Below are 24,878 nucleotides of genomic sequence, written 5' to 3'. Positions count from 1 at the left end.
CGGCGACACAGGAGGTAGGGGGAAAGAGGCGACCGGTAGGGCCAGTGGGTGTGCAACAAATATTCAGGCAACAAGCTGATTGTTGTCGGGGGTAGCGGTTATGGCGGGGGCACGGGGCCTCTGGTGTTTGATTGAGTGCGACAGAGGGAATTGTTCGATGCCTGGAAATGAGGACTTAAAAATGGCGGTCAGCAACGGGCAACTGAAAATAAGCATTCCTAGCGTGATGCGGAGAAGGGGCAAAGAAGAAGGGCGGGTTGGAGTCTGACTCGGCCACCAACTGGGAACAAGACGGCAAGACGGCAAGACGTGGGCAGAGCTCTGCGTTGGGGCGACCTGAGCATGGAAATTTGGGCTCTGCACAGTGGGCCAAGGCAGATGTAGATGTCGGCGAGACTCCACATGCAGCCCAGAACCACAACCAGCCTTCGACATGCTCGGCATCATAAGTCACGAAGATGACTTGCATCCGGCAGTCTGCCCATGCGTTGTATCAGGAATGGCAGAGACGGGAAGTGCAGGTGGTTTTGCCCCGGGGGAGACATCCAAGCGCGACCAAGTTCACAACCCCAATAAGGGGCGACCAGGATCAAGCGGTAGGAAAAGAAGGGTAGTAAAAGCAGGGCAGAACAGTGGCACAGCGCAGAGCAGCGACACAGCAACCCGCCATCCAGAGAATTAACCACTCACTCTTTGCTAGCAGATTATGTGATGTCGTGAGCCCGAGAGAATGGAATGCTCAATGGTGCACGGATCGGTTCGAATCGGCTCGGGGTTTAGAAGGCGCTCGATCGATCGGTCGCGACGCTCGTCCAGTCTGGGCTGGGAAAGGCCGAATTGTAATCGACCTCCCAGTCGAGTTGTCGACAGGAGCAGAGCACGAGGCTTTGGGGGGGAGAAGTTGGGCGGAGGAAGGTGAAGGTACGCGGATGGGAGGAGAGAAAGGGAAGAGAAGTGGACGGGACGGGAAAGGGGACAGTAGGAAAGATCACCTGGGGCGGGTATGGTGGTTGGTTGGCACCTAGGTATCCAGTACTTCGTAGGCTGACAGGCTAGGTGGCAGGCGCCGGGCGTGGGTACCTGCCTTCAGGTTCTGGGGTGACCTCCCAGTGCACGCCCTGAGTCGCTTGCAGGAGGCACTGAGGCAGGTGCAGATGCCACGCAGCGAATTGTGCTGTGCTGTGCTGGTGCGTGTGCTGGTGCTAGAACCGGTGCTGGCGGTGCTGGTACAGCCACTGGTGCAGACGGGCAGGTGCCAACAACCACTCGCTGCCCCACCGATGCAAGGCCTCCCAATGCACCTCATGCATGCGACCTGGCTTCGTAAGACGTAAATGCACTGGTGGACACTGGACGACCGCTGGACGGGCAGGGCAGGGATATTACCAAGACACTCATCATCATCGCTCGGTCAATCGAGGACGGGCGGAAGCTCGTCTAAGCTGGGAATCTCCAAACGCGTTGCGATTTCCATGTATTTTTTTTCTTTTCCATTCGAGTCAGTCTGATGGCGAATTCCACGAGGCTGCAGTCAGGGCCATCTTCGCCCCTCGGGAAGGGCGAAGCGAAGCGGTGGCGAACTGACGATGGCATGGACTCGCCGAATTGCTGAGGGCCGCTTGGCAATAAAGGGCTTGGCGCCCTTGATTAGTACCTGAGCACAGGGCGCAGGTACGCCCCGCCTTCTGGGTACTTCTGGCCAGGTGCAATCTCCGGCTTAGAGGATGTACCGGATAGTACCTAGCCCTGAAGTTCCTGAACGTCGCACGGGCGCTGGCCAACGCTGGAGGCTTGGACTGGAGGGTCTAGTCGGGGCTTGGCACCCGTTCAGGTTCGCCAGGGTCTCTTTGTCGGTCTGGAGTCTGGAGTCTGGAGCTCAATCAAGATCACTTGCAAGTTAACCGACGGGCCGTGATGGGTGGCGTGGTAACGCCGATGGTTCTGGTCACGAAATTTCCTCCCAGTTTGTCGTCCTCAAAACCAGAGCAGCAGTGTTCGTATCTGGGCGACCTTTCCGCAGCCAGAGCTAACCATCGTTGGATGATGTCTAGAGATCTTGAGTCGATCTGCCCGGCACCCGTCTTGGAGTCTTGGACTGAGACTCGGAAACAACCATCCCGTGTGAGCGTGTCGCTCCAGCCCGGAAGCAAGGGGTATTATATGTGATGCGCCTCGGGACAGACAGAAGCTGCCAAACGCCAGGGACGCACGAAATCTCAGGCAAAATTGCAGCCTTGCGACTAATGAATTCTGCCGAGCGTTGAGGGCCAGCGGTGAGCATCCCAAAGACGGATCCCAGGCTCATCAGCGATTGCCGATAAAGCACCAGCCTAGATCCGAAAACAACCATCACAGATTCACAAGAATGTCCATCCTAGGCCAAGACAATGCTCGTCGATCGATGGTACCAGTTGTTCTCCCATGTGTCAAATCTGGCAACTCCCTGTTGATCTTCTCAATGTAAAAAGCGCTGACAGCCAACCGCCCCAATTTGCCTCCGATGCACCAGGGACATACCAACAGCCACTCGATACTATCAAAGTGATATTGACGTCCAATCTCACTGAGTGGCCGACAAGGTCGTATAGGTACTCATCCATAACCCTGCCGGCAGGTTGTTGTGCAGTGATGCTGTTGCAGCGGATTTGGATTCTTCTACGTATGAATATGATTGCTACTCTCGCCAAATCGCCGATTACCCTACAGCAACCAACCAAGTGGCTTGTTGCGCAAGATGATTTCTTCGCTCAGTATATTAGGAAATGGGGTTGAGATTTTTACTTGATACTAATAGCAATGCTAGCGAGGCGGGAATTGTTGTAACTGACCTACTAGCTTCACCTTGGGCTCGGCGTGGATTCGATGCGGCCCGCAACGCCGTCAAAAGGAGGATCTAGAATATTATTACATATCATAACCCCGCATTTAACTTATGACTATGTACAGCTATGGAGTAGAGCAAACCTATACTTGACAACCTACACAGTCTGATCAATACCCCGAAGATACATTCTTACCCCTGATATCCATCATCATGTCGAAGCCGAGCGATCTCCCGCCGATGGAATATCGGTTCCTTGGCCGGTCTGGTCTCCAGGTTTCGGCCATTTCGCTGGGGGGTTGGCTTACCTACGGGGGGCATGTCGATCGAGGTAAGTATCTTCTCATGGAATTAGAACAAGAGGAGCTAAGAAGATAATTCAGAGGGGACTTTCAAGTGTATGAAGGCGGCTTATGACTGCGGCGTCAACTTCTTTGACTGCGCCGAGGAGTATTCGAAGGGAGAGTCCGAAGTTGTTATGGGCGAGGCCATCCGCAAGTTTGGTTGGAAACGAAACGACCTGGTCGTCTCAACCAAGGTGCGTCGTCCCTGTGGGCCCCTGGACCATAGCCTCTAGCCCCTAACGTAACTGTAGCTGTACTGGGGAACGGCGTTTGGGGATAACCCCGTCAACAACAAGGGCTTGTCGAGGAAGCACGTTCTGGAGGGTATGGACGCATCCTTGAAGCGCCTCGGGCTCGACTATGTCGACTTGATCTACGCCCATCGTCCGGATCGCCAGACCCCCATCGAGGAGACGGTACGGGCCTTCAACCACCTCATCAACACTGGCAAGGCTCTCTACTGGGGAACCTCGGAGTGGAACGCCGACGAGATTGCCCAGGCTTGGAGGTATGCTGACAAGCTGGGGATGATTGGCCCTCTGATGGAGCAGCCCGCCTACAATATGCTGGCTCGCGAGAAGGTCGAGAAGGAGTATGCGCACCTGTACCGCGAGACGGGCTTGGGCCTGACCATCTTCTCGCCGCTCAACAAGGGTATCCTTACTGGCAAGTACAAGAACGGCATCCCCAAGGACTCGCGATTCGCCCAGACCGAAGTCCCCTTCGTCAACAGCTACATGAAGCAGAACGCCGGGGACAAGTGGGACGCCATCATCCAGTCTGTCAATGCCCTGGAGCCCGTGGCCGAGAAGCTGGGAATCAAGCTTGCGACTCTGGCCCTGGCCTGGGTTCTCCGCAACGACAACGTGAGCTCGGCCATCACTGGTGCCAGCAGCGTTGAGCAGGTGCATGAGAATATTAGAGCTCTTGGGGCGGTGGCCAAGCTGACCCCAGAGATTATGGATGAGATTGACCTAATACTGGGGAACAAGCCCCCAAAAGTCGTGGCACGATTCTAGAGAACTGCCTCTTTTGGGCGAGGCATGTCCGCTTAGAGGAGCTTAGAGGGTACCGAAAGTATATGGGCTTCGAGCACCTAGTACCGAGGCAAAGTGTGTAGGCGGAATCTATCCAAATCTTGTTCCCATCTGCGATAGAAAATATCATATGAGACCCGAGATGTATACGTCTGAACTAGTGATACGAAATGGCAAGTAATCGGAAATCTGCATTTCTGATTACGTCGAATCGTGACGACATGGGGTGGCTTACACATGTGTATTCATAAGGTAAGGTAGTACTACTCCCAGGTCAGTCGTGGCAGACGGCTTACCCGTATAAAGCCGTGACCTCACATGCCTCCCGCGATGGAACTTGATCTCTTCCTCCCCAACACTCTGGCCAGCCAATTTAGCTTATCATAATCTCACTAACATTTCCAATTCACCATGCTTATTCCATCTCTTCAAAGGTTGTTTCCTGGCCTCGTGTCGCCCGTCGTCTGCAATGCGCCGATGGCGGGAGCGGCATCTGCGGCTATGGCGGCCGAGGTGACCAAGGCCGGCGGTATAGGCAAGTCCCCAAGAAAACGACAAATTCATCAGGAATCCATCATGGCTTTTCGCTGAATCGTCCCAGGCCTCCTGCCCTGCGCTACAGACCTCGCCGAGGGCTCGCAGTCCCACAGCCAGATCGAGGCAAACCTCGCAGCCGTCCGCGAGCGCCTCGGCGTCAACAGCGCCCTACCCGCCGTGTCTCACCTGCCTGTGGGCGTGGGTTTCATCACGGGGCACAAGTCCGTCGGCCTCTTCTCGGAGACGGTCCTGCCCATCATCAGGAAGCACGCCCCCGCTGCCGTCTGGCTGTTTGCCCCGGACGGGAATGTCAAGCCCCACGGCGGCATCATCAAGTCCCTCAGGGGTCTAGACCTACCCCCGGCCGTATTTGTGCAGGTCGGGAACGTCGCGGCTGCGCGGGAGGCGGTTCAGGATGGCGCCGACGTCATCGTGTGCCAGGGCATAGATGCTGGGGGTCATCAGTTCCGGAGGGGCATGGGCGTGGTGAGCCTGGTGCCGAGCGTCAAGGCGATGCTCAGGGAGGAATTCCCCGACAAGGACATTGCCCTCATTGGGGCGGGAGGAATCGCCAACGGGGACGGCGTTGCAGCCGTCATGGCCCTGGGTGAGTTGCATTACGTTGTCTATGGGGGAGCGGCTACTGACTTGCTTAAGGCGCCTCGGGTGCTGTTATGGGAACGAGGGTGCGTATCGTGACGATGACAGAGACCAAACCTCCTGCTAACCTGCCTAGTTCACTGTTGCGGACGAGTCCACCTACGCTGATTTCCGGAAGCAGTCCGTCCTGAACACTCGGGATGGTGGAAATGCGACGTTCAAGTAAGCTTCCCCTATCGTGCAATGCGCCATCAATGTGTGAATTAACGTGGGCTAGGTCTCCGTTCCACGACGAGATCATCAAAAGCACTCTGTGGGGGCCTCTATACGACGGCCGGGCCGTCATCACCCCCATCCACGAGAAGTTCATCGCCGGTGCATCGCTCGAGGAGTGTCGGAAGAACATTGCGGACGAGTATGGGGCCGAGGAACCCGCCAACATAATCACCACTTGGGCGTACGTTGCACCGCGTAATGGAAACAGCTTTGAGGAACTGGCTGACACGAAACAGCGGAACTGGGGTTGGGCTCGTGAACAAGGTACAGCCCGCCGGAGAGATTGTTCAAGAGGTGCGTGGAGAGGCCATCGAGGCGATCAAGAGACTGGCAGGCTTGGTGGGATCGTAGGTTATACCCATAGCAATGAAATCACGAAAGCTCCTTTGAGGAAGAGGACTGGGCCTGGCTTTTGGTTAAAAAAAAAAAAGACGACGTGGTATTTTGCTCTAGTCTCCCGTCACAAAAGACTATCCAAGCGCATAGTGTATAAGATTACATGCAATGCAAAAGCAAGACTCCCCTGTCGCATCCCCCCTTTTACAACTTGGCCTTGCCCTGGGCCTTCTTGAAGATGGGCTCCATCTTGGTGGCCTTCATGACATCGCCCTTGATCTTGAGCTTGCCCGACATGAAGAGGCGCTGAGCGTTGGCCTTGCCGGCGACGAGGCTGGCGAAGTCGGCGTCGGACAGCGAGAGGGTGACTGTGGGCGAGGGCGTCAGAACTTGACATGGGTGCGCGCGACATTTGGGGGGGGATAGGTGGCTTACCGCTGGGCTTGTTGCCCAGGCCCTTGCCGACCTTGCCAGTCTCCTTGAGGTCGATGTGCCAGCTCTCAGTCTCACCGGCGCCGTTCTTGAGGGTGAAGGCGTAGACAGCGTTGCCCTGCTTGATGGCGTCCTTGCGGTCCGCGTCGGTGGCGTTGAGGGCCGCGTTGATAACGTCAAAGGCGGCCGAGGCAGGGAACTTGTCTATTTGAATGATGCTGGTCAGCTTTCTGCGCGTACTCTCAATGAGCGTGGGGGTGCGCGTGGGATTGACGGACCGTTGGTGAGAGACATTGTGGCGGTTGATGAGGATCGACTTGGAGAAGACGTGTAGCAATGGGATGACTTGGGGAAAAAGAACCGCAGTGATGTTGTGTGCGAGAAATTGGAGGTTTATGAGATTTGAAAATGGGGGGGGGGGGGCACATTGCATGTGATGGGAACCTCGGCCAGAAGCGTCGCGAGAACTGACATCATGTGTGCAGCTCAGCAGGTGGGAAGGGGGGAATTCGCCCATAACGTCGACTCGCCGACCCCCAGCTTTCACCCAGCTTCACCCAGCTTTACCCCACAGCCGGCGCTGCTCGCCGGAGATTGAGCCTCGGAACTTCCCCAAAAGCTGGCTTCCACAGCTTGCAGCTTGCCAAAGCGGCGCCCAACTCGCCCTGTTGGTCCGAGACCCCGTTGAGGCCGACCGTTTGGCAGCACTTTGCTAGACTTCCATTTCTGGCGTGCTCCCCCAAGCCCACAATGGGTTTAGCTTCCGAACGCTTGCCTAGGACTGTTGGCAGCCTAGCACCAAAACGCCACTGGATATCACGGCAACACATGGCAATCGGCTCCGGGCCAATGCTATCGAGATTTGAGTGAAGATGCGCTATCTTGTGGTGTCTTGTGCTAGCTTCAACATTACTCGTACTACACAGCAGTGGTATTATAGTATTTCAGCCAGAAGTAGTAGTAGAATCTATCCCACCGGAACTCCAGCCTAGTATACAATCCCTCGGTAGTCTAAAAACAAAAAAGGTTACAACACCCACTCAGGGATCGGGAAGTCCCGAGTTTGCGGCCAGTGCTCGGGTCTATCCAGGTTAGTATCATGTAGGACCAAAGGCTGTAAAACGTAGCCGATAACAAGACATACCTCGTCAGCAACAACACCGTCATCCGTCGGCGCCTCTCCATGGCATCCTCCGCCGCCGTGAGCCGCAGCCAGTCGCCCAGCCAGCCTCGCAGCTCCGTCTCACTCCTGTCCAGGATATTGATGCCACGGTCCGCACACGCTATCCGCAGCTCATCGTTGTTGAGCCCCATGGGCCCGCCGTCCTCGACTAGGTTCTTGTCGTCGCCCTCGAGGAACAGCATCCGCAGCCGGCCCTTGGCCTGCCACATGCCCGGCGGCACCACGTTGAGGTACTCCCACATGTCTCCCGACATGTAGAGCGACCGCAGCACGTGGTTCCGCGCCGCGTGCAGCGTCAGCTGCGGGTCGAACACGCCGCCCTTGTACCGCTCCTCGAACTGGTCAAACACCAGCCGCCGCCGCGTCTCTGCACGCTGCTGCGAGTGGAAGATCTGTGACGGTATCCGGCACGGGTACGGCACCATGCCCTCGACGAGCGCCACCACGAGCACCGTCATCTCCCCAATGACAATCAGCATGAGCCCAAACGCCGGCAGGCGGATCATGTCGTGGCGCGTCCGCCACAGCAGCACCCAGTCGGCGCGGGAGAAGGTCCGCGGCACGTAGCCCGGGTTGAAGATGGACGGGCGGTCATCCTTGGGCGTTCGCTCGAGCTTCTCACGCACTAGGCGTCGGTTGGTCCAGACGTTCTTGATGCCGTTCTTGTAGAAGTTGAGGTAGCCCTTGCCCACCTCGAAGAGGTACCTCCAGTGGCTCTCGAAGGCTTCGCGGTTCGGGACGGAAAGGTGTGGCGGGCGCGTCGTCGCGGGAGGGTTGAGGAGTTCGCTTCGGGGGGTTTGGCTCTTGTCGTGTTTGCATCGTGTCTGGATCGAGAGGCCAGGTGCACGGTAGTATATCGAGTGTGTTTGGGACGGCCGCACCAGAAGCTGAGGGCTAGCGATTCGCCCGTAGTGGGTTGGCGCGCAGTACCGCCATGACGAGCGGCAACTCATGGCTTCCAGAGTCGACTATCTACGCGGTGACGGGAGGAGTATTCGTGGTTCTGTGTTTCTGGCCATGATTTTGAGAGTCAGCTTCCATCCAAGGGTCTCGAGTGTCCCACTCTTATTTGACTAATAGCACCATGATTGGTCAATCAGCGCCAACTCAATGATCTATGATGAGGACACCGTAGACAAGCCAAGTCCAGCTAATAAAGTGATATGGGAGATGAAGTATATGCGAAATCAACGGCCATGCCGTGGTCTTCGGCTAAATCTAGTATCTTATTGTGGGAAGTAGAGCGCGCGCAATGTGTGGAATGGCGCCATTGATTGATCCAGTTCCACCAGACAACCATGATTTTTATCGGAGAATTATTTCTCACTAGATTCAGATATCAACCTTCTGATTCTGGCAGTATCATTAAGAACCAATTGTTTGAAACCGATTGCATCAATCACGTTGCGAGCACATACCAGTCGAAAATACCTCCTCCCAGTCGCCCTGGTGCTCCAAAGTTCAAATCCCCTCCCAACCACAACTACCCGAGAGCTCACCATGGTGAGACCATAGCTACATCTTATCATGTTTGTCTGATCTGACGTCGCCTAGGTTCACGCCGACGCTTCTAACTTCGCCGAAGGCGTCACCAAGGAGGACGCTTATGAGCAGGTTCTGCTCCAGGCAGAGGGTCTTTTGGATGGTCAACGAAACTGGGTGAGCTTTTATCTCTCGCGTATAATTACGTAGCGCCTACTAACCGAGCTCGCCTCATCAGGTTTGGTACGCTCATTCATGACCAGTCTCACGATATCGGTATACTGAAACGACTGTAGCAATCTAGCCAATGCCGCGTCTCTTCTGTGGCACGCATACAAGTCTCTACCGGCTCCTAGCAGTGAAGTGAACTGGGCAGGCAAGTTCCATCCACATACCGCCAAACCCCGAGAAAGCTCAACTGACACGCAGAAGGATTCTACGTCTTGGATCCTTCGTCAACCAAGCCGCGGCTCATCCTTGGTCCCTTTCAGGGTAAGGTGGCCTGCCAGATCATCCCGTTTGGCCGTGGAGTATGCGGGGCGGCTGCACAGTCCCAGACGACGCAGCTGGTGAAGAATGTGGAGGAGTTTCCGGGGCACATCGCCTGCGACGGAGACAGCAAGAGTGAGATTGTGGTTCCCATCCTGGCAGGCCCAGATGGTGGCGAGAAGAAGGTGGTTGCTATTATTGATGTTGACTGTGCTGTTATGAACGGCTTCGATGAGGTGGACAAGAAGCACCTCGAGCAACTCGCCGAGCTGATCGCCCGGAGCTGTGATTGGTAGATGGGTTTTATATCCTGTTTAATAAGACAGAAAGGTCATATGGCTACGATGGCGATCATATGTCTGGAATATGACGACGTTGGAATGTTGATTGTAATAGTATTCGTACTTCGTAGTCTTGGGCCCTGAAAGTTTCCATGCCAACTGATGCAGCGGCTTAGGAAGACCAAGACATGGCTGCTCTGGAGACACGCGATGATATCGCTACGGGTCAGCAGGATTTTTGTATGGATCATGAGTAATCCATGAGCCGGCTTGCATGGTGATCAGTGAACGACGTGGTTGGGGAGCGTTAACGACGGCCGAAACGGCGTCTCACCGCCCAGCTCCGAATGATGATGCCAAATATATTTCGCATTCGCCCGTGTTGGAGGGTCACATTCTGCATGTCAGCTGCACCAGGCGCTCGAAGGATCATCGGCGGGAGTGCCCTGTTGAGCTTGTCGAGTCGTGGACTCGTACGTACCCCTCGTGGCTGGGGGATGATGGGCGGCAGTGACTTCACTTCATGGAAAATGAAACTAATACTAGTATTGTATGAGGGAGCCTGGCCGTTTTCCCAGGGAGAGTGGATCGATGGCGAAGTTTCACAAGGTGGAGGGATTTATCTGCAAATATTATTCCTGTTTTTGATACTCTCGGCTCGTGAGATGCCTACGAGTACTCCGTACAGATGAGATGATGGGATGGGACTCGGATCTGAGAATGCGTAACCGGGTTCAAGGTCGAGATTCATAAGTTTGATCCATCCAGGGCAGGAGGCCTATTGTTGGCTGTGATAGGCCGAAAGACCCCTGTCACCGGGGCTTCCAGGGGGGCCAGACAGGGCTGCTTCAGCTTGTCGGTTCCAGGTTCCAGCCAAGTTGTCCACCACAGCACCAGCCACCCCGATTTCCGCTGTTCCAGCCCGCGCCTCGAACTGTGGAACCCACCTGGCCCCAGCCACCATCGGAGCTTCATCCCCCCAACCACGCCTTCAAGTCGTCCTCGAGGGGCCGCTATCACCTATCTGGGAGTACGCGGCCATTGGCGCGCACTTGCATGCAAACAAACCTTCGGGCGTCAATACCTTCTCTTCTATCCGTAACCTGCATTCTCCCCGTCACTCTCTTAGTTTCTTCACTGCTTTCCCACGTCCGAGAATTGGTCACGGGTCAATTCCGTTGTTGCCGTTGAAGCTGTTGTTGGCTTATTACGCCTTACCCTCTTTTTTTACCCCTCCACCGTTGCTTACTCCGTCATCGTCGCCAGGCCGCTCGACTTGCGCCTCGCCCATGTAAACATCACCCCGCAGCTCGAAGCATCATGGCGACCAGCAAGGTCAAGCAAAACGCCCTCCACGGCCCTCATACTGCGGGAATCTTTGCCGACTTGTCTGTCGACGGGCCCGAGATTGGCACCCTCGTCGCTATTGTCGATCGCGCAAAGAACCTCCCGAATCGCAAGACTATTGGAAAGCAGGATCCTTACTGCGCTGCGAGGCTGGGGAAGGAAGCCAAAAAGACGGCGACTGATATACGGGGAGGCCAGACGCCGCGATGGTGAGCATTCTAACCCCTTTACAAATCTCAGAACCTTCAGACCTAACAATTACCTAGGGACCAGGAGTTGCGTTTCACAGTCCACGACGGCCCCGACTACTACCAGCTCAAGATATCGATTTTTACAGATGATAAGCGCACCGACCTCGTTGGCGAAGCATGGATTGATTTGAAGGGCATCATTGTGCCCGGTGGTGGCCAGGGCGACGTCTGGCAGACCTTGTCCTGCCGGGGCAAGTATGCCGGCGAGATCCGACTTGAGATCACTTACTACGATATACGACCTAAACCCGAGAAGCCCGTTGCCAAGCCGCGCCCTCAACCTGCAGCTACCGAGCGGGAGAATGGGCCGAATGGACCTGTCAAGCAGAGGACAACGCCCATGGGCCGCCGCCCACTTCCGTCCGACCCCATCACAGGGGAGGCACCCGTCGCACCCCAGGCTCCTGCTCCCGCGCCTGCTCCCGCGCCTGCGCCTGCGCCTGCACCTACTCAGGCTCCAGCTCCAGCTCCAGCTCCAGCTCCGGCACCAGCCAAACTGCCACCAATTCAAGACCAGTACCAAACGCCTCCGCGCACCCATGCCAAGCATGCCTCGCACTCTGGATATGTGTCTAGCCACTCTCCTCTGCAAAGCTTGGAGTACCAGACGCCGCCCTCCGCGTCCCGGTATCAGCACCCGGATACTTATTCTCCTTCCCCGCAAGCCCAGCACCAGCCGCCAGCACGGACGGAAGTACCCCGCCAGTTGCAGCGCACAGTAGATCACTACGAGACACCGGCACGCCATTTTGACGACCGAGAGTACAGCCCTAGGGGACCTGTGCTGCCTTACCAGCCACCTGAGCCTCGTGGGCAGTCTCTTCCAGAGCACTACGACCACTTGCCTGATTCTAGGCAGCTCCCGCCCCCAGTTGAGAATGATCGCCCTCCTCCGCCTCCTGCTCACCGTACTGCCTACAGCGGTGGGGGGCCCCCAGATGTCTCCCACAGGAGTAGCTTTGATGGGTTGTCACAAAAGCCACCACCTGCTCCCATGCCGATGCGCCACGATGTCCTGAAGAACGAGGCACACCGTCATTCCATGTCTGCCTACCCCCCTGCCCGGCCTGCATTCCGACCATATGACTCGGCGCCCTCTGCACCGATCCCCGTGGCGCAACAGGATGCGCCAGGCTACGAACCGGCGCCGTTGAGGCACCATTCTTACGACCCACCGTACGACCATCATCCAAGGGCGATGCAGGCGACAGTGGAGGATGTTCCTGACTCACACACTGGTCAGTATGGACATGGCTACAGGCCTAGCGCCTCGAGGATGCCGCCTGCCGAAGACATGGGCTATGACCATGCGCCGAACCCTGCACCTCTGAACCTGAGCCGATCGCCGGGTGCTTCTCCACGCCATCCCAGCCCGCTGCCTAGGGAGGCGGCAGCAGGGTACCATGATCAAAGCTACCAGGATCAAGGTTACCATGATCAAGGCTATCATGATCAAGGCTATCAGCGCCAAATCTCCCCGGCTGCATCCCGGGAGTTTTCCACCAGCCCTGGCCGGGGACACCACAATCAGCCCGCGCCTGACCGAGAACAGTACCCGCGCTACGGTGGTGAGTACGAGGAACATATGCAGCGTCCAGTTAGTCATGGAATGCCAGAGGCTCCTCCCTCTCTGGTTCCTGGGGTAGATCCCAACCTAGCACTGGAACTTTCGAGTCGAATCCACGATGAGCGCCGCCACGAGAGGAGATACACGACGCAGAACATAGGAACTCCACCACGGGGCCGCCACACATCTGAGCCACCTCCTGCATATGGGCCCGGCGAGCCTGGGTCTTCGTATGACTATGCTCCTCCACCCCAGCAGCCGTATGAGCGGAGCTCTGGGACTGATGTCACGTACTCTGGTGTGCCAGAGCAGCGCAGGATCCAGTCTCACAGCACCTCCCCAGCTCCGCAGAGCAATTCCCAGCACAAAATCAAGCGCAAGTCGGTAAGCCCGGCTCCGCCACCAGCTGAGAACCGAAGAGCTTCGGGCATCCCGTTTGATCCGGATTCCTTTGATGCCTTCAACACCAACATTGCGTCTGCGCGTGATGATAGGGCTCTGGCCGACGTTGATGCCAAGATTGTCACCTACGATGGACGCGAGGTTGATCCATCTGACCACTTGCCAGTGGAGTCATGGGCACCCGAACCCGAGGCGAAGCAGCCGAAGCAGCCGTCTCCAGAGCCCCGGGGGCGGCCTTCGCCGTCGGGCGCGCAACCGATGCCCCCAAGCGGCCGGAGACAGCTCCGCATCGCGGCGCGCCCTCATGCTCCGCCGGCGGCATCGCATAACTCTTCCTCGTATGGTCCCCCGGATCCTCACACGCCCCCCGCGTCGAGTAGCGCGGGGCGCAACCGCCTCCACAAGAAGTCAAGATCTTCTGCGGGCCCAGTGATGAGTGGAGCAGGCTCCCGGCCCTTGGCACCCATCTCGTCCGAGAACTACCAAGAGCGGCAAATCACTTATACTCCCACCCGGGGAGGACCCCAGCGCTCTCCTGGCCACCACGACTACCCCAACGAAAACTACGCACCTCAGCATGGGTCGGGTCCCCCTATCCCAGCCAAGGTTCCCTTTGGCGGTCCCATGATGAGCGGAGCCAACTCCGCTCCGGGGGACGATGCTCTCATGCAGGAGATGCAGAGGATCGACATTGGCGCCGGGCGGTCCCGGCGCCGCGGGGGGTATTGAATGATGCTGTAATGCTACGAGACGTCGATATGTATACTACCACGAAAGAGAGATATGAAAGAAAGAGCAAAGAGGGTTGGTTCAACTATAGCGGCGTTGGCGATTTTTGATTTACCATTTTTCCTTTCGGCTTCAACTACGGGCAGGCATCGAAAGGAGGAACACACTTGGGAAGGTAAACGAGATTTAGAGCACATTTGGCCGGCGTATGTCAATGAAATTGAGAGCAATTGGAATTTTCAACAACTCGAGAACGCTGTATGATGCTGTGGTAATTGTGGTATCCAAATAAGTCTAAGTCAAGAACATGCCGTGAGGAAACAAACCTGCCCATGGTAGTAGTACCCATATAACCCCCACCCCTATGCCTAGTACGATGATATCCCCGTTCCCATGCCGCTGGCAGAAAAAAAAACAGAATGACGAAAAATCAAAGAAGATGGAAGCCGAGCCGTGAAAACACACTCACTCGATCACCATCTTGTCTAGTATCTTGTGTATGCCGGCGAGCTTGCCCCGGCCGGCGTCAATCTGCTCGGCGGTCCTGCGGGCGCGCTCTATGAGGACGGCGAGGACGCGGCGGGTGTACTCGAAGCTGCCGGTGCCCTCCATGTAGCTGACGGCGTACTGCTTGACCTGGACGTCGGTGGGCTTCTGCTTGAGGATGCTGAGGAGCTGGTGGTTGGTGGGGTCGGCGCGGATGCTGTGGATGACGGGGAAGCTGAACTTGCCCTCGGTGAGGTCCTCGCACATGCCCTTGTTGGACGAGTACTCGACCGAGGACAGGTTCATGTAGTCGTCGCGGATCTGGAAGATGAGGCCGATGAGGTTGACGAGGGGCACGCAGTCGATGCCGGTGGCGGACTCGGCCTGCATCAGCTTGATGCCCAGGCGGAAGAGCCCGCCGGTCTTGTTGCCAACCATCTCGAGGTAGTCGTCCTCAGTGGGGCAGGTGAGGGTGTCGCGCCAGAACAGGTCCATGCCCTGGCCGCGGTGGAGGTTGACGAGCTCGTCGGCAAAGGTGGGGACGGCGTGGGGGCTGGCGAGGTGCTGGAGGTCCTGGAGGGCGGCAAAGTAGATGTAGTTGGCTGAGTTGATGGTCTGGGGCACGCCGAAGATGCTGTGGGCGACGGGGAAGCCGCGGCGCAGGGCCGACATGTCCTGGACGTCGTCGACGAGCAGGGAGGCCTCGTGCAGCATGCCGACGACGCGAGTGATGACCTCGAGGCTCTCGGTGGGCACGTCGAGCCAGGCGTTGAAGGCGGCGATGAGCTGGGCGCGGAAGTCCTTGCCGGGGTGGCTGATGACATATTCGTAGGGCCCACGGATGACGCGCTCCTTGTTGTCGTTCCAGGAGCGTCGGGGGCCGAAGTCGAGGTCGCTGTGAGCGTAGCGGCTGGGGTCGGAGGGAGGAGGGGGAGGCGGCGGCTCCATGGCGGGGACGGGGACGGGGCCAAAGGAGGAGCTGTGGTGACGGCTGTGCTGTCCGGATGTAATGAGCTGCTCCTGATACTGCTGCTGCTGTTGCTGGGACTTCTGGGCGAGCCAGTCACTCTCGGAGACGGGTCTGAGGACGGAGCGAGTGCTGGAGGCGGGCTGGGCAGACGAGACGGCGTTGGTGGAGTGGCCGTGGTGGTGGCCGGAGCTCGAGGTGCGTGGAGGGATGGCGTTGGGGGAGGCCAGCATGTTGGAAGAGGTCAGAGTCATAACAGGGCGCACAATATAGGTAAGCTGCGCGACAAGGAAGGAGAGCTGGCGAGGGTAATAGCGGCGCTGGAGGGGCCGAGCTGGATGAGGAGGGTTGGGATTAAAGTCTGCTGGGCCCTGACAGAAGTTGGAGTCCCCCCACAGTGGGTCAATGACGCAGCCCTGGTCAGGCAACACCATCAGCCTACCGCTGTAGGACAGCTGTCCTACGTACTACTCTACCTACTTTACCTTACTATGAACATGCTCTACTACGTAGTTCAGAACAATCCTACGTTCTCTACTCCGTACCTACTCTAACAGGTGCCTCACGGTGACTACTGCTCTACTAGGCACGTGCCCTACTAGGTAAGTGCTAGATCTTCTGCGGTCTTAGGCTCCATCTAACATGGCGGCGGACTGTCTAGACGTTCCTGTCCCGTGCGTTAGTACTGCCGCGTGACAGGTCGGCCCGCCGTCGGTATGCATGCCTAGAGTGCCTAGAGCACGCCTAGGCAATACAGAATACGTGTGGTAGGAGCCTTGGGTAGGAGAGTACTCTCATGATGTCGGCGCCAAGCAGTCCATCCATCCATGGTAAGGTAACAGTTTTGATTCTGGGCTGCCATACTCGTATGCTGAGGGCTACCTAGTGAGAGACGATGCCGGCCGGGTTAGGGGGGAGCCTCCCAATTATGTGGCAAAGGTTCAGATACGTATCGCCAACCACGAAAACGTAATGTACCTTACGGATAGAGTATTGGGTGCCTGGATCCAATGTAGAGGTGCAATTGCGCGGTGCATTGGGGCCCAGGCGTTGAGCGTTGGGAACTTGGGGCCCCTAGAATCCCACTGAAGCCCCCTGTAATTAGCATCTGTTGCTCTGGAGACGGCTGCATCCACCCATGGATCTGCATTGGCCGTCTGACTTCCAATTCCGCCCCAAAACCCGGAGCTTCTTCTCGTACTCTCTTACCAGGCTTCCTCACCCATTGCTCCAAGATACCCCCTTATCTCTTTCTGCGCAAATGCATTTTTTCTTCATCTAGCTGTATTACCATACCTGCGCACCGTCCGCACTCTTTTTTCTTCTTCTGCTTTTTGCCCCCCTTCCGCTGGGGCATTTTCCACTTGCTTGTTTACTGCACTGTTCAACACGAGAAAAAAACCCCACAATGGAAGCTCTGCTCTCCCTCGCCTTCGACAACCTGTCATCCTACGATGGCCCCAAGGTCCGCAAGGGCCTGCGCCAGGTCGAGGGCCTGCTGGCCCAGATCTGCCTCTCCAACTCGAAACCACCCAGCACACCCGACAGCGATAGTAGCAACAGCAGCGGCGGTGGCGAGAAGGCAGCGGCGGCGCGCAAGGACCTCGCGCAGCTGTCGCACGACCCGGCGTTCCGCGAGTTCTTCAAGCTGCAGGAGGGGTTCGAGTGGAACGTGGCGACGCGCCTGATCGGCACCCTCGACCGCCTCATGGCCAAGGGCAGCGACGGCCAGAACGACCTGCTCATCCTCAGCGCCCTCGACCTCATCCAGGGCGTGCTGTTGCTGCACCCGCCCAGCAAGGCCCTGTTCTCTCGCGAGCAGAACATGAACGTGAGTACCCGGCAATTGGACTTTTTCCCCCCTAACGATTGGCTCATCTAATCGACGCTGGCAGCTCCTCCTCGACCTCCTCGAGCCGTACAACTGCCCGGCCATCCAGTCGGCCACGCTCCTCACCCTCGTCGTCGCCCTCATCGACACGCCCCGCAACACGCGCGCCTTTGAGGACCTCGACGGCCTCCTCGCCGTCACGTCGCTCTTCAAGTCGCGCTCCACGTCCCGCGAGGTCAAGCTCAAGCTTGTCGAGTTCCTTTACTTTTACCTCATGCCCGAGGTGCCCTCGATCCCCCGCGCCGGCCAGCGCGACTCGGTCCCCGCCATGCTGCAGCGTAGCCCCAGCAAGCTCGCGGGCGCCTTCTCCGAGGGCGGCAGGGGAACCGACCGCAGGAGGGCCGACAGCGAGGGCCGGTGGGAGCTCACGACGGACGAGAAGCAGGAGCTACTGAGCCGGCACCTGAGCAGCGTGGAGGACCTGGTCAAGGACCTGAGGGACTGCGCGCCGTTTGGCGGTGTCGTGTGCTGAACCCGGGTCGGGGAGACCAGGGGAGGAAAGACACTCATAATGGTATTTCCTTTGTCGCTATTCTGCGGTATTACAACATGTCGGCGTTGGGATGGCTCGATGAAGCCGAACGATTGTGCCGCTATTCTCATTTGGACTCGGGCTTGGTGTTTTTAGGTGTCATTTTCACGTTGGATCGGACAGGCTAGGGCGTTTTGTTTGTTTTTGTTGTTCTCGCTTCGTGCTCTTCTGCTTTACAAATACAGACGGCATAATTTGTCCCTCCCGGAACACTTGCAGGATCTCTCTACCATTCGTCTTCCTTTCGGGCCCGGTACGCTGCCGGCGTAGGCATGATGGACGGCGACCGCGGCGGCGGCTCCGCATCGTCGGACCCGTACAGCTCGAACCGGCCCTCTATCGTCACGGGCTCCTGCATGTGCGGCGACCCGTGGTAGCTCGGCGTGGGTATGGGCGACCCCGCGCCGCGGTCAGACACGGTCTCGGAGCCCATCTCGACCGGCGCCGCGATGTCGCCCGGCTGCTCGGGACGGCCAGGCACGGCGCGGTCCAGCCCCGGCGACGCCGACCCGGCGACGGTGTGCTGCCCGGGCGTGACGGTGTAGGGGCCCGCGACGGGGTCCGGGCCGAAGTAGTCCTGCGTCAGGCCCTGGCCCGGCTGCGGCGGGCGCGACGTCGTCTGCGACACCTCGGTCACGGTGGCGGCGTCCTCCTGGGCGCGGCCGTCGCTGGCGGTGCCGCTGGGCTGGGCGGTCGTGGCCCGGCGGCGCGACCGGCGCTTGTAGATGCAGAGCCATGTGAGGGCCCCGATGATGGCGGCTGCGCCTACGACAGCACCGACGCCGATGCCGGCCTTTGCGCCGTCGGACAGGCCTTTGTCGTCGCCGCCGTCATCGTCATCGTCCTCGCCGCCGATGTGGTCGAGCCCCGTCTCGGTCGGGCTGCCGCTGGCGCAGAACGCGGTGCCGGTGACCTCGGTGCAGGACTGGTCGTTGTCGCAGCACCCCTTGCCGTCCGGGCAGCGGTACTGGCTGGTGGTGCAGCCCTCCTCGACGGGCTTGACCAGCGCCGTGGTCGAGGAGGAGTCGCTGCTGAAGATGCAGCCGCCGTTGCGGCACTCGGCGGTGTAGTTGCAGCAGCCGCCGCCGTCGTCGGGCGCGCAGAGGTACTGGCTGGTGGAGATGCAGCGCCGTGTGCAGCAGCCCTCGGTCGAGACGGCGGTGCCGCTCTCGGTGAGGGTCGTGGTGCAGAAGAAGTGGTCGCTTTTGCACTTGGAGTCCAGGGGGCAGTTGGAGCCGATGGGGCAGCAGCGCGGGTCGCCGTCGCTGTCGATGTAGCAGTAGCTTTCGTTGTCGCAGCACTGGTCGCTGTGGCCCGTCTCCTGGCACGGGTGGTGGCCCTCGCCGCAGGAGCCTCGGCGGGCGAGAGGGAAGGACTTGTCGACGAGGTATCGCGGGATGAGGGCGTCGTTGGGGAAGGCTGCGAAGCGCTGGGCGGCCTCGACGGTGGTGGTGATGATGGGCATGGCCACCATGGCCAGGACGGCCACGGAGGAGGCTGGGAGCTTCATCATTGCCGGTGTCTGCCTCTGACCGTCTCTCCCGCTGGGGGGGGAGGGCGTTTGGACTCGGGCACAGTGACTGACGGGGCGGGCGGTGGTGGGACGAGGAGTAGGGACAAAGAGGACAACGAGGACAAAGACGAGAGAGGAGAGCGAGCAGAGTGGAGAGACAGACAGCTGCTACAAAATACGAAAGCTGGGGGCAGCCAGCCCGGGAGGTGTGGGATAAGCGGCAGCAGTACACCATAGTACATGCATGGCGCATGCAGGTTGGTGGTTAGAGCCTGGAGGGGCCGTTGAGGGCACCACTGCGGTCCCTGCGGCCCCTGCGGATACTCAAGACAGACCGGTACGATGTGCAAGATGTGGTAGGTCGCATTGCTGGTGATGCTACATAGTATCCGTAATACCGCATAGTATCCGTACATAGTACGAGTATGTGCGGGGGCCGGGGCCGGGGGGCAACCGGGGCAACGGGGCTCCGCGGCTCAATCTGTGGCCCATATTATTATTATTAGACTCATCTTGTGCGACTTCAACTGGATTCGCCATTACTACTAGGTATAATACTATGCGTGCCATGGATAATAATAATAGCACTAGGCCTGCCTCCCATCGCGCCCCACGCCTCGCTCGGCGCAGTAGCGGTCAACCTCCTTGCGCAGCGTCTCGCGCTGCCTCATGGCCGCCTCCATGATGTCCTCGGCGGTGCGGCCCAGGCCCCTCGGGTGGCCGTCCTCCCTCGCCCGGGCGTGCACCCAGGCCATCTCCTCCAGCACCGCCTCCAGCTGGTTGGGCAGCCAGGTGACGATGGGGCTGCCCCCCGTGGCCGTCGGGTGCGACGTGCGTTTGAGGATGTACTCGCGCGCGAAGCACCAGTGGCGCCAGCGGAAGTCGCGCACCTGGTTGAGGACCTGGATCCAGAGGCTGCGGGACTCGCGGAGGAGGTCCCTTTCCTCGTCCTCCTCATCGTCTTCTTCTTGCGCTGCAGTCTGTGCTGTGGGGTCGAACCCCAGCATGCGGTCCTTGAGGCCCACCTCGCGCGAGCGCTCCCTCACAAACTGCAGAAACGCCTTGTGGTTGCTGGGGCGGTACTCGCGAAAGTCGCGCAGGATCTCGGTCAGCGGCGTGTCGGGCATGGGCACCTGCAGCAGGTTGTCCATGAGCGGCACCATGGAGTCGTTGGCGCCGCTCTCGCCGCGGAACGACAGCGGCCGGCCCTCGTTGAGGCCCTCGTACACGACGCCCTCGGGGAACATGGACTGCGACGTGATGCCGAAGATGAAGGTCCGGAAGCTGGTGTAGGCCATCGGGCTGGACTTGGCCCACATGGTCTCCATGACGCCGTTGATGCGCGTCAGCGCCGCGAGGACCGACGCGAGGCCTGCGTTGAGTTCCCTGCGCTGCTCTCTGCTCGGCCGGGTGTCGTTGCCATGGCCCTCCGAGGCTGCGTTGAGGCACTGCATGACGCCGCTGACCAGGGCGCCCGAGTTCTTGACCATGTCGACGTGCACGAGCACGAAGCCGGCCTCGGACGATGACGGGTCCAGCCCGTTCTCAAAGGCGCGGATCAGGCGCAGGTTGGCGTAGTCCATGCCCGCCTTGGGGTCCTCCAGGCGGTAGTTGAACAGGGCGTACGACCCGGCGTACTCCATGAAGGGCTTGAAGCCGCAGCTGTCTCACGTGGGTCAGTATCCTGGAGCTCATTGCAACGTGGGAGGGTCGAGTGAGGTGCTGCTTACATGTCGGCGCACCGGGAGATGGGATGCGAGATGTTGGCGGGCAGGACCTGGCGTCCCAGGCCGTAGGGCTCGCCGCGGACGAAGCGCTGGTGGCAGGGCTCGAGGAGGTAGGCCGACGCCAGGAACGAGTAGTCCCGGTACAGGGCGTTCATCATGGGCAGGTCGTCCTTGTACAGGTCCATGGCGCCCACCAGGTTGGGCAGCTCCGTGTCGACCACGTCGCCCAGCCTGTTCTGCGCCAGGAGGCCAGGCTCCCCGGACGCCGTCTTGATGGGCATGCGCTGCAGGATGGACTCGAGAGCCGCAAACTCGCTGGGCAGCGTCACCACGGGGTCGGCCCGCGGGAGGAAGCCCCGGCTGGTGGAGACCATGAAGGCCGGGAGTGACTTGTCGTCCGGACGGGCATCGTCCAGGACGGTGAAGGTGGAGGTGCTCCCGAGGGATCCCATTGTGGCACAGGACTTGGTATACAAGGGAAGTACTATTATACGAGGTTTTTTTTTCTGCTGATGAGAAGAAGAAGAGGAAGAAGGTTTCCCAAGTGCCCAGTCCCCATGGTCTGCGCTCGCGTCTCGCCTAAGTACTCGGTGGCCGGAATCGATTCCGGCCTCACGAGCGGGGGACGGGACAGGAATGGACAAGAATGGGCAAGGACGGGACAACCAAGGCGGTCAAAGCTCAGGAGCTGCGCCCTGCATTCTAGCTTTTGAGGAAGGTCACGAGGTGCCTGTTGAATCATTAAGTGATGGAAACGTAACAGAAATGTCTTGTTGTCGTTAGCCCTGGGTCGTCCGTTGCGCCCCTTTGCGTTGCAGTCTCGGGATCCCGGGGGTGCCAACATGCCTTTCCACGTTGCGTCGTGGCCATTTCCTAACAAGCAGTTGACCCAGATGCCACCCCCGCTCATTGCTCCTCCGGACTGTGCGAGAGTGCAATCGTCCCCATGGACACGTATGCGTAGATCCCACGACGTTGGCGGTGAATGGGGGGCCGGCCGGAGCTTATAAGAGACATTGGACACGATGCCCCCACCTGACCACCTGCTGCTGCCGACGCTGCCCGGCCTCAGGTGGAGCTTAAAGGCGTCTTTGGCCGGAATCATTCCGGCCTCGCCACCAATTCGGCGCCGGAGACCCCGGGGAATCGCAGGCTCGCAGTCAGCACTCTGCAAGGCGTACTGCCAATTTCCCAAATCATTACTCTGCAGTCTGCCCCCGTTCCGTCCTGTCATGTTCTGCTATGTTCTGCTATGTTCCCCCCCTTTTCCGTGTCCAACCCTCCAACCCCCCCCCCCCCTCATTGCACCCCAGACCCACAACCTAGGTTTCCGGAAGCGTCACCGTCTGGAAAATTGTGCCCCCCGTGGTGTTGCTGAATACCCCGTTGCTGTCGAATTTTGGAGGCGGAGACACTCCGGGAGCTGGGCTCGCCGTGGGAGAACTTGAAGCAATGTGCTCTGGGAGCGACATGGGACGCGAAGGCGTGTGGACGGCGCCTGGGCGCTCATACACCGTCCCGTTCGAGATTACGCTGGGCTTGCCACCCACCGTCGACTCTGGACGCCTTCCCATCTCCTTGCTGGACTGAGAATCGCTGGATCCGGCACTCCCAACTCCCGGTTTGCCAGAAGCCGTGGTTGACCTTGGATGCCCTACTATCTCTCCTTTCGATTGACTGCTGTTGGATCCCCCACTCTCAGATCCGGGTTGTCCAGGATTCACGGGGGCTGTTGGGGCTTCAGGAGCCTTGGACGGCCTCATGGCTGTTGCCAAGGTGATAGTCGAGGTCCGGGTTCTGGTCTTGGTCTGGGTAACTGTTGTCTTGGTCGCGCCGATGGTCGAGGTGTAGGCGTCAGTCCCCGTCTGGGCGTCTTCCTTGAAAATACCACCAGGAGCCGTAGGTTCATCTGAAGGCATTCAGTATCGAGTTCATCGCGGGGGCATGGATATTGAACATTAATGGACTCACCAGTCTCGGAATCATCGTCCGCATTCTCCTTGGAATCCTCCTTGGTATGGTTGTCATCATCCTTCCCTGCAGCGGTTCCTTCATCATCGTTAGCCTCAGAGGCGGTGGGATTCTCGCTTACCTGGTCAGAGCCCCCGTCGGAAGCTCCGCTGTTCTCAGAGGTGGCAGCCTCTACATCTACATGCTGGCCCTCGCTGTCAAGTAAAGCGCTGACCTGTTCTTCGAGAGCTCGGATCTTGTCGAGGATGTCGTGTATCTGGGATTCGGGGACCTGAAGAACCTCCGCATGCTCCTCCACGGCACTCCTGGCCACAAACAGGGACTTTTGGAGGCCCGAGAAGGTCTCCTTTCGTGGCAGGACGAGGGAAGCGTCACTATCACCATGGTCTACGCCGGACAGATGCGCCCGTCGAAGAGGGGAGCTCCCCTCCAGCTCGCCCCAGTTCACAGACCCACCAATGTTGATCGTGTGGGCACCCTGATGAACATTGCGACCAACGAGTTGGCCGATGCCGTCAACGAAACCCATGGTTAAGATGCGAGGAATAAGAAATGTCTGTGTGGTTGTGGAAGTAAGCTCTGCCGAACCGCTGGGTTCTCATTCTTTTTCCATAAGTGGGCTTTATATCATCCCAATATTTGGAGCAAGCGACACATGCCAGTCGCTGGGTTGTCAAGACAGCGCTGCCGTGTTTCACAAGACCCGTGCATCAACTTATGAAGACATGATGATTCACTCTCCGCATTCCATCGCATCACAGGTCAGTGGTCACCAAAAAAAAGGACTCGATTGTCTCTGTCGTTGCCCCGGCACAGCAGGCCGGTGACGACATGAAATATTGGGCAAAATGTGGTCGTGTATCACGGTATCGTGGTACCGCCCTCATCGTCGCTACTACTTTAGAGAAAGCCCCTCAGCGCGTCGTCGAGCGTACTCGACTCCCTTGAAGCAACTGCCTCCCCCTTCTTGGGAAGCTTAGCCTTGTTGTGCCAGACAACTCTCATGCCGGCGTCGGTTGCCCCTTGGACATCCCCGGAGCTGCCGGCGACAAACAGCACATCGCTCGCTTCGAGCTCCATCCTGGTGAGAATAGCATTATACGCCTGCTCGATGGGCTTGTAGAACCCGCTTTCCTCGGCGGTGATGGCAGCATCAAAGGTAAAATCTTGGCCGTCCCCTCCGGCGGCGCACTTTTCCGCGTTGCGAATCGCAATGTGCCCCTGCTGTCTCGAGCAGTTGGTCACGACGCCGAGCTTATACCCTCGCTCCCTCAAGGCCGGCAGCACCTTGGCCACCTCGGGCCATGCTTGTAGGCCCTCCCAGCTGGCGAGCAGAGCTTCTGGGGCTGACGGGGGCAAGCCCACGTCACGGGCGGCCTGCCTCACGCAGCTCTCATACGGGACGTAGATGCCCCCGGGGAGGCTGAAGGTGATTTCGAGGTAGCGGTGTCGCCAGGGCCTGCCCTCGGACGGGGAGCCCGACGGCGTTGATGCGTCCCAGAGACTCCATGAGTCCAGCAGCCCTGTGAGGAGGTCGAACACGATGGCTTTGGGCTGCCATGGCTCGGCGTCGGTGGTAAGTGACGGGGCGGACATGATGAAGACTAGAAATGCAGAATGACTATAGCGAGAGGTAAGATGATGCTCCGGCCAGGACTCAATTGCAGATGCATTGTG

At 58.7% G+C, this 24,878-nt stretch overlaps 12 protein-coding genes across 12 annotated transcripts; 5 read left to right on the top strand and 7 right to left on the bottom strand.

Annotated features, from left to right (window-relative positions):
- Nucleotides 1-3,034: 3,034 nt before the first annotated feature.
- ACO1O0_002071 (NADP-dependent oxidoreductase domain-containing protein) lies at nucleotides 3,035-4,184 on the top strand (the record flags this gene model as incomplete). The annotated part of the gene is made up of 3 exons (XM_083191548.1): nucleotides 3,035-3,152; nucleotides 3,205-3,359; nucleotides 3,417-4,184. 3 exons carry the CDS (start codon nucleotides 3,035-3,037, stop codon nucleotides 4,182-4,184), a joined length of 1,041 nt encoding a protein of 346 aa, XP_083052762.1.
- Nucleotides 4,185-4,613: 429 nt separating this feature from the next.
- ACO1O0_002070 (2-nitropropane dioxygenase) lies at nucleotides 4,614-5,966 on the top strand (the record flags this gene model as incomplete). The annotated part of the gene is made up of 6 exons (XM_083191547.1): nucleotides 4,614-4,731; nucleotides 4,804-5,346; nucleotides 5,397-5,425; nucleotides 5,476-5,561; nucleotides 5,617-5,796; nucleotides 5,852-5,966. The coding sequence occupies 6 exons, from the start codon at nucleotides 4,614-4,616 to the stop codon at nucleotides 5,964-5,966; spliced, it is 1,071 nt and encodes a 356-aa protein (XP_083052761.1).
- Nucleotides 5,967-6,155: 189 nt separating this feature from the next.
- ACO1O0_002069 (SCP2 sterol-binding domain-containing protein) lies at nucleotides 6,156-6,677 on the bottom strand (the record flags this gene model as incomplete). The annotated part of the gene is made up of 3 exons (XM_083191546.1): nucleotides 6,156-6,319; nucleotides 6,387-6,587; nucleotides 6,662-6,677. The coding sequence occupies 3 exons, from the start codon at nucleotides 6,675-6,677 to the stop codon at nucleotides 6,156-6,158; spliced, it is 381 nt and encodes a 126-aa protein (XP_083052760.1).
- A 733-nt stretch (nucleotides 6,678-7,410) lies between these two features.
- ACO1O0_002068 (uncharacterized protein) lies at nucleotides 7,411-8,519 on the bottom strand (the record flags this gene model as incomplete). The annotated part of the gene is made up of 2 exons (XM_083191545.1): nucleotides 7,411-7,465; nucleotides 7,528-8,519. The coding sequence occupies 2 exons, from the start codon at nucleotides 8,517-8,519 to the stop codon at nucleotides 7,411-7,413; spliced, it is 1,047 nt and encodes a 348-aa protein (XP_083052759.1).
- A 547-nt stretch (nucleotides 8,520-9,066) lies between these two features.
- ACO1O0_002067 (L-methionine (R)-S-oxide reductase) lies at nucleotides 9,067-9,833 on the top strand (the record flags this gene model as incomplete). The annotated part of the gene is made up of 3 exons (XM_083191544.1): nucleotides 9,067-9,069; nucleotides 9,121-9,225; nucleotides 9,540-9,833. 3 exons carry the CDS (start codon nucleotides 9,067-9,069, stop codon nucleotides 9,831-9,833), a joined length of 402 nt encoding a protein of 133 aa, XP_083052758.1.
- Nucleotides 9,834-11,138: 1,305 nt separating this feature from the next.
- Nucleotides 11,139-14,114, top strand: ACO1O0_002066 (uncharacterized protein; the record flags this gene model as incomplete). Its single annotated transcript, XM_083191543.1, has 2 exons — nucleotides 11,139-11,374; nucleotides 11,432-14,114. 2 exons carry the CDS (start codon nucleotides 11,139-11,141, stop codon nucleotides 14,112-14,114), a joined length of 2,919 nt encoding a protein of 972 aa, XP_083052757.1.
- A 465-nt stretch (nucleotides 14,115-14,579) lies between these two features.
- BTS1 (isoprenoid synthase domain-containing protein) lies at nucleotides 14,580-16,001 on the bottom strand (the record flags this gene model as incomplete). The annotated part of the gene is made up of 1 exon (XM_083191542.1): nucleotides 14,580-16,001. One exon carries the CDS (start codon nucleotides 15,999-16,001, stop codon nucleotides 14,580-14,582), a length of 1,422 nt encoding a protein of 473 aa, XP_083052756.1.
- A 974-nt stretch (nucleotides 16,002-16,975) lies between these two features.
- Nucleotides 16,976-17,930, top strand: ACO1O0_002064 (cell division protein Cdc14; the record flags this gene model as incomplete). The annotated part of the gene is made up of 2 exons (XM_083191541.1): nucleotides 16,976-17,398; nucleotides 17,463-17,930. The coding sequence occupies 2 exons, from the start codon at nucleotides 16,976-16,978 to the stop codon at nucleotides 17,928-17,930; spliced, it is 891 nt and encodes a 296-aa protein (XP_083052755.1).
- A 286-nt stretch (nucleotides 17,931-18,216) lies between these two features.
- On the bottom strand, nucleotides 18,217-19,503 carry ACO1O0_002063 (uncharacterized protein; the record flags this gene model as incomplete). Its single annotated transcript, XM_083191540.1, has 1 exon — nucleotides 18,217-19,503. One exon carries the CDS (start codon nucleotides 19,501-19,503, stop codon nucleotides 18,217-18,219), a length of 1,287 nt encoding a protein of 428 aa, XP_083052754.1.
- Nucleotides 19,504-20,090: 587 nt separating this feature from the next.
- On the bottom strand, nucleotides 20,091-21,682 carry ACO1O0_002062 (uncharacterized protein; the record flags this gene model as incomplete). Its single annotated transcript, XM_083191539.1, has 2 exons — nucleotides 20,091-21,165; nucleotides 21,234-21,682. The coding sequence occupies 2 exons, from the start codon at nucleotides 21,680-21,682 to the stop codon at nucleotides 20,091-20,093; spliced, it is 1,524 nt and encodes a 507-aa protein (XP_083052753.1).
- Nucleotides 21,683-22,552: 870 nt separating this feature from the next.
- ACO1O0_002061 (uncharacterized protein) lies at nucleotides 22,553-23,730 on the bottom strand (the record flags this gene model as incomplete). The annotated part of the gene is made up of 2 exons (XM_083191538.1): nucleotides 22,553-23,139; nucleotides 23,202-23,730. The coding sequence occupies 2 exons, from the start codon at nucleotides 23,728-23,730 to the stop codon at nucleotides 22,553-22,555; spliced, it is 1,116 nt and encodes a 371-aa protein (XP_083052752.1).
- Nucleotides 23,731-24,101: 371 nt separating this feature from the next.
- Nucleotides 24,102-24,797, bottom strand: ACO1O0_002060 (HAD-like domain-containing protein; the record flags this gene model as incomplete). The annotated part of the gene is made up of 1 exon (XM_083191537.1): nucleotides 24,102-24,797. One exon carries the CDS (start codon nucleotides 24,795-24,797, stop codon nucleotides 24,102-24,104), a length of 696 nt encoding a protein of 231 aa, XP_083052751.1.
- Nucleotides 24,798-24,878: the final 81 nt, after the last annotated feature.

This window comes from Amphichorda felina, assembly GCF_050947745.1.
Source record: "Amphichorda felina strain 45539 chromosome Unknown scaffold_2, whole genome shotgun sequence".
NCBI lineage: Eukaryota > Fungi > Ascomycota > Sordariomycetes > Hypocreales > Bionectriaceae > Amphichorda > Amphichorda felina.
Note: the sequence above shows the minus strand (reverse complement) of the source record. Positions and strands in the feature narration are given on the sequence as shown.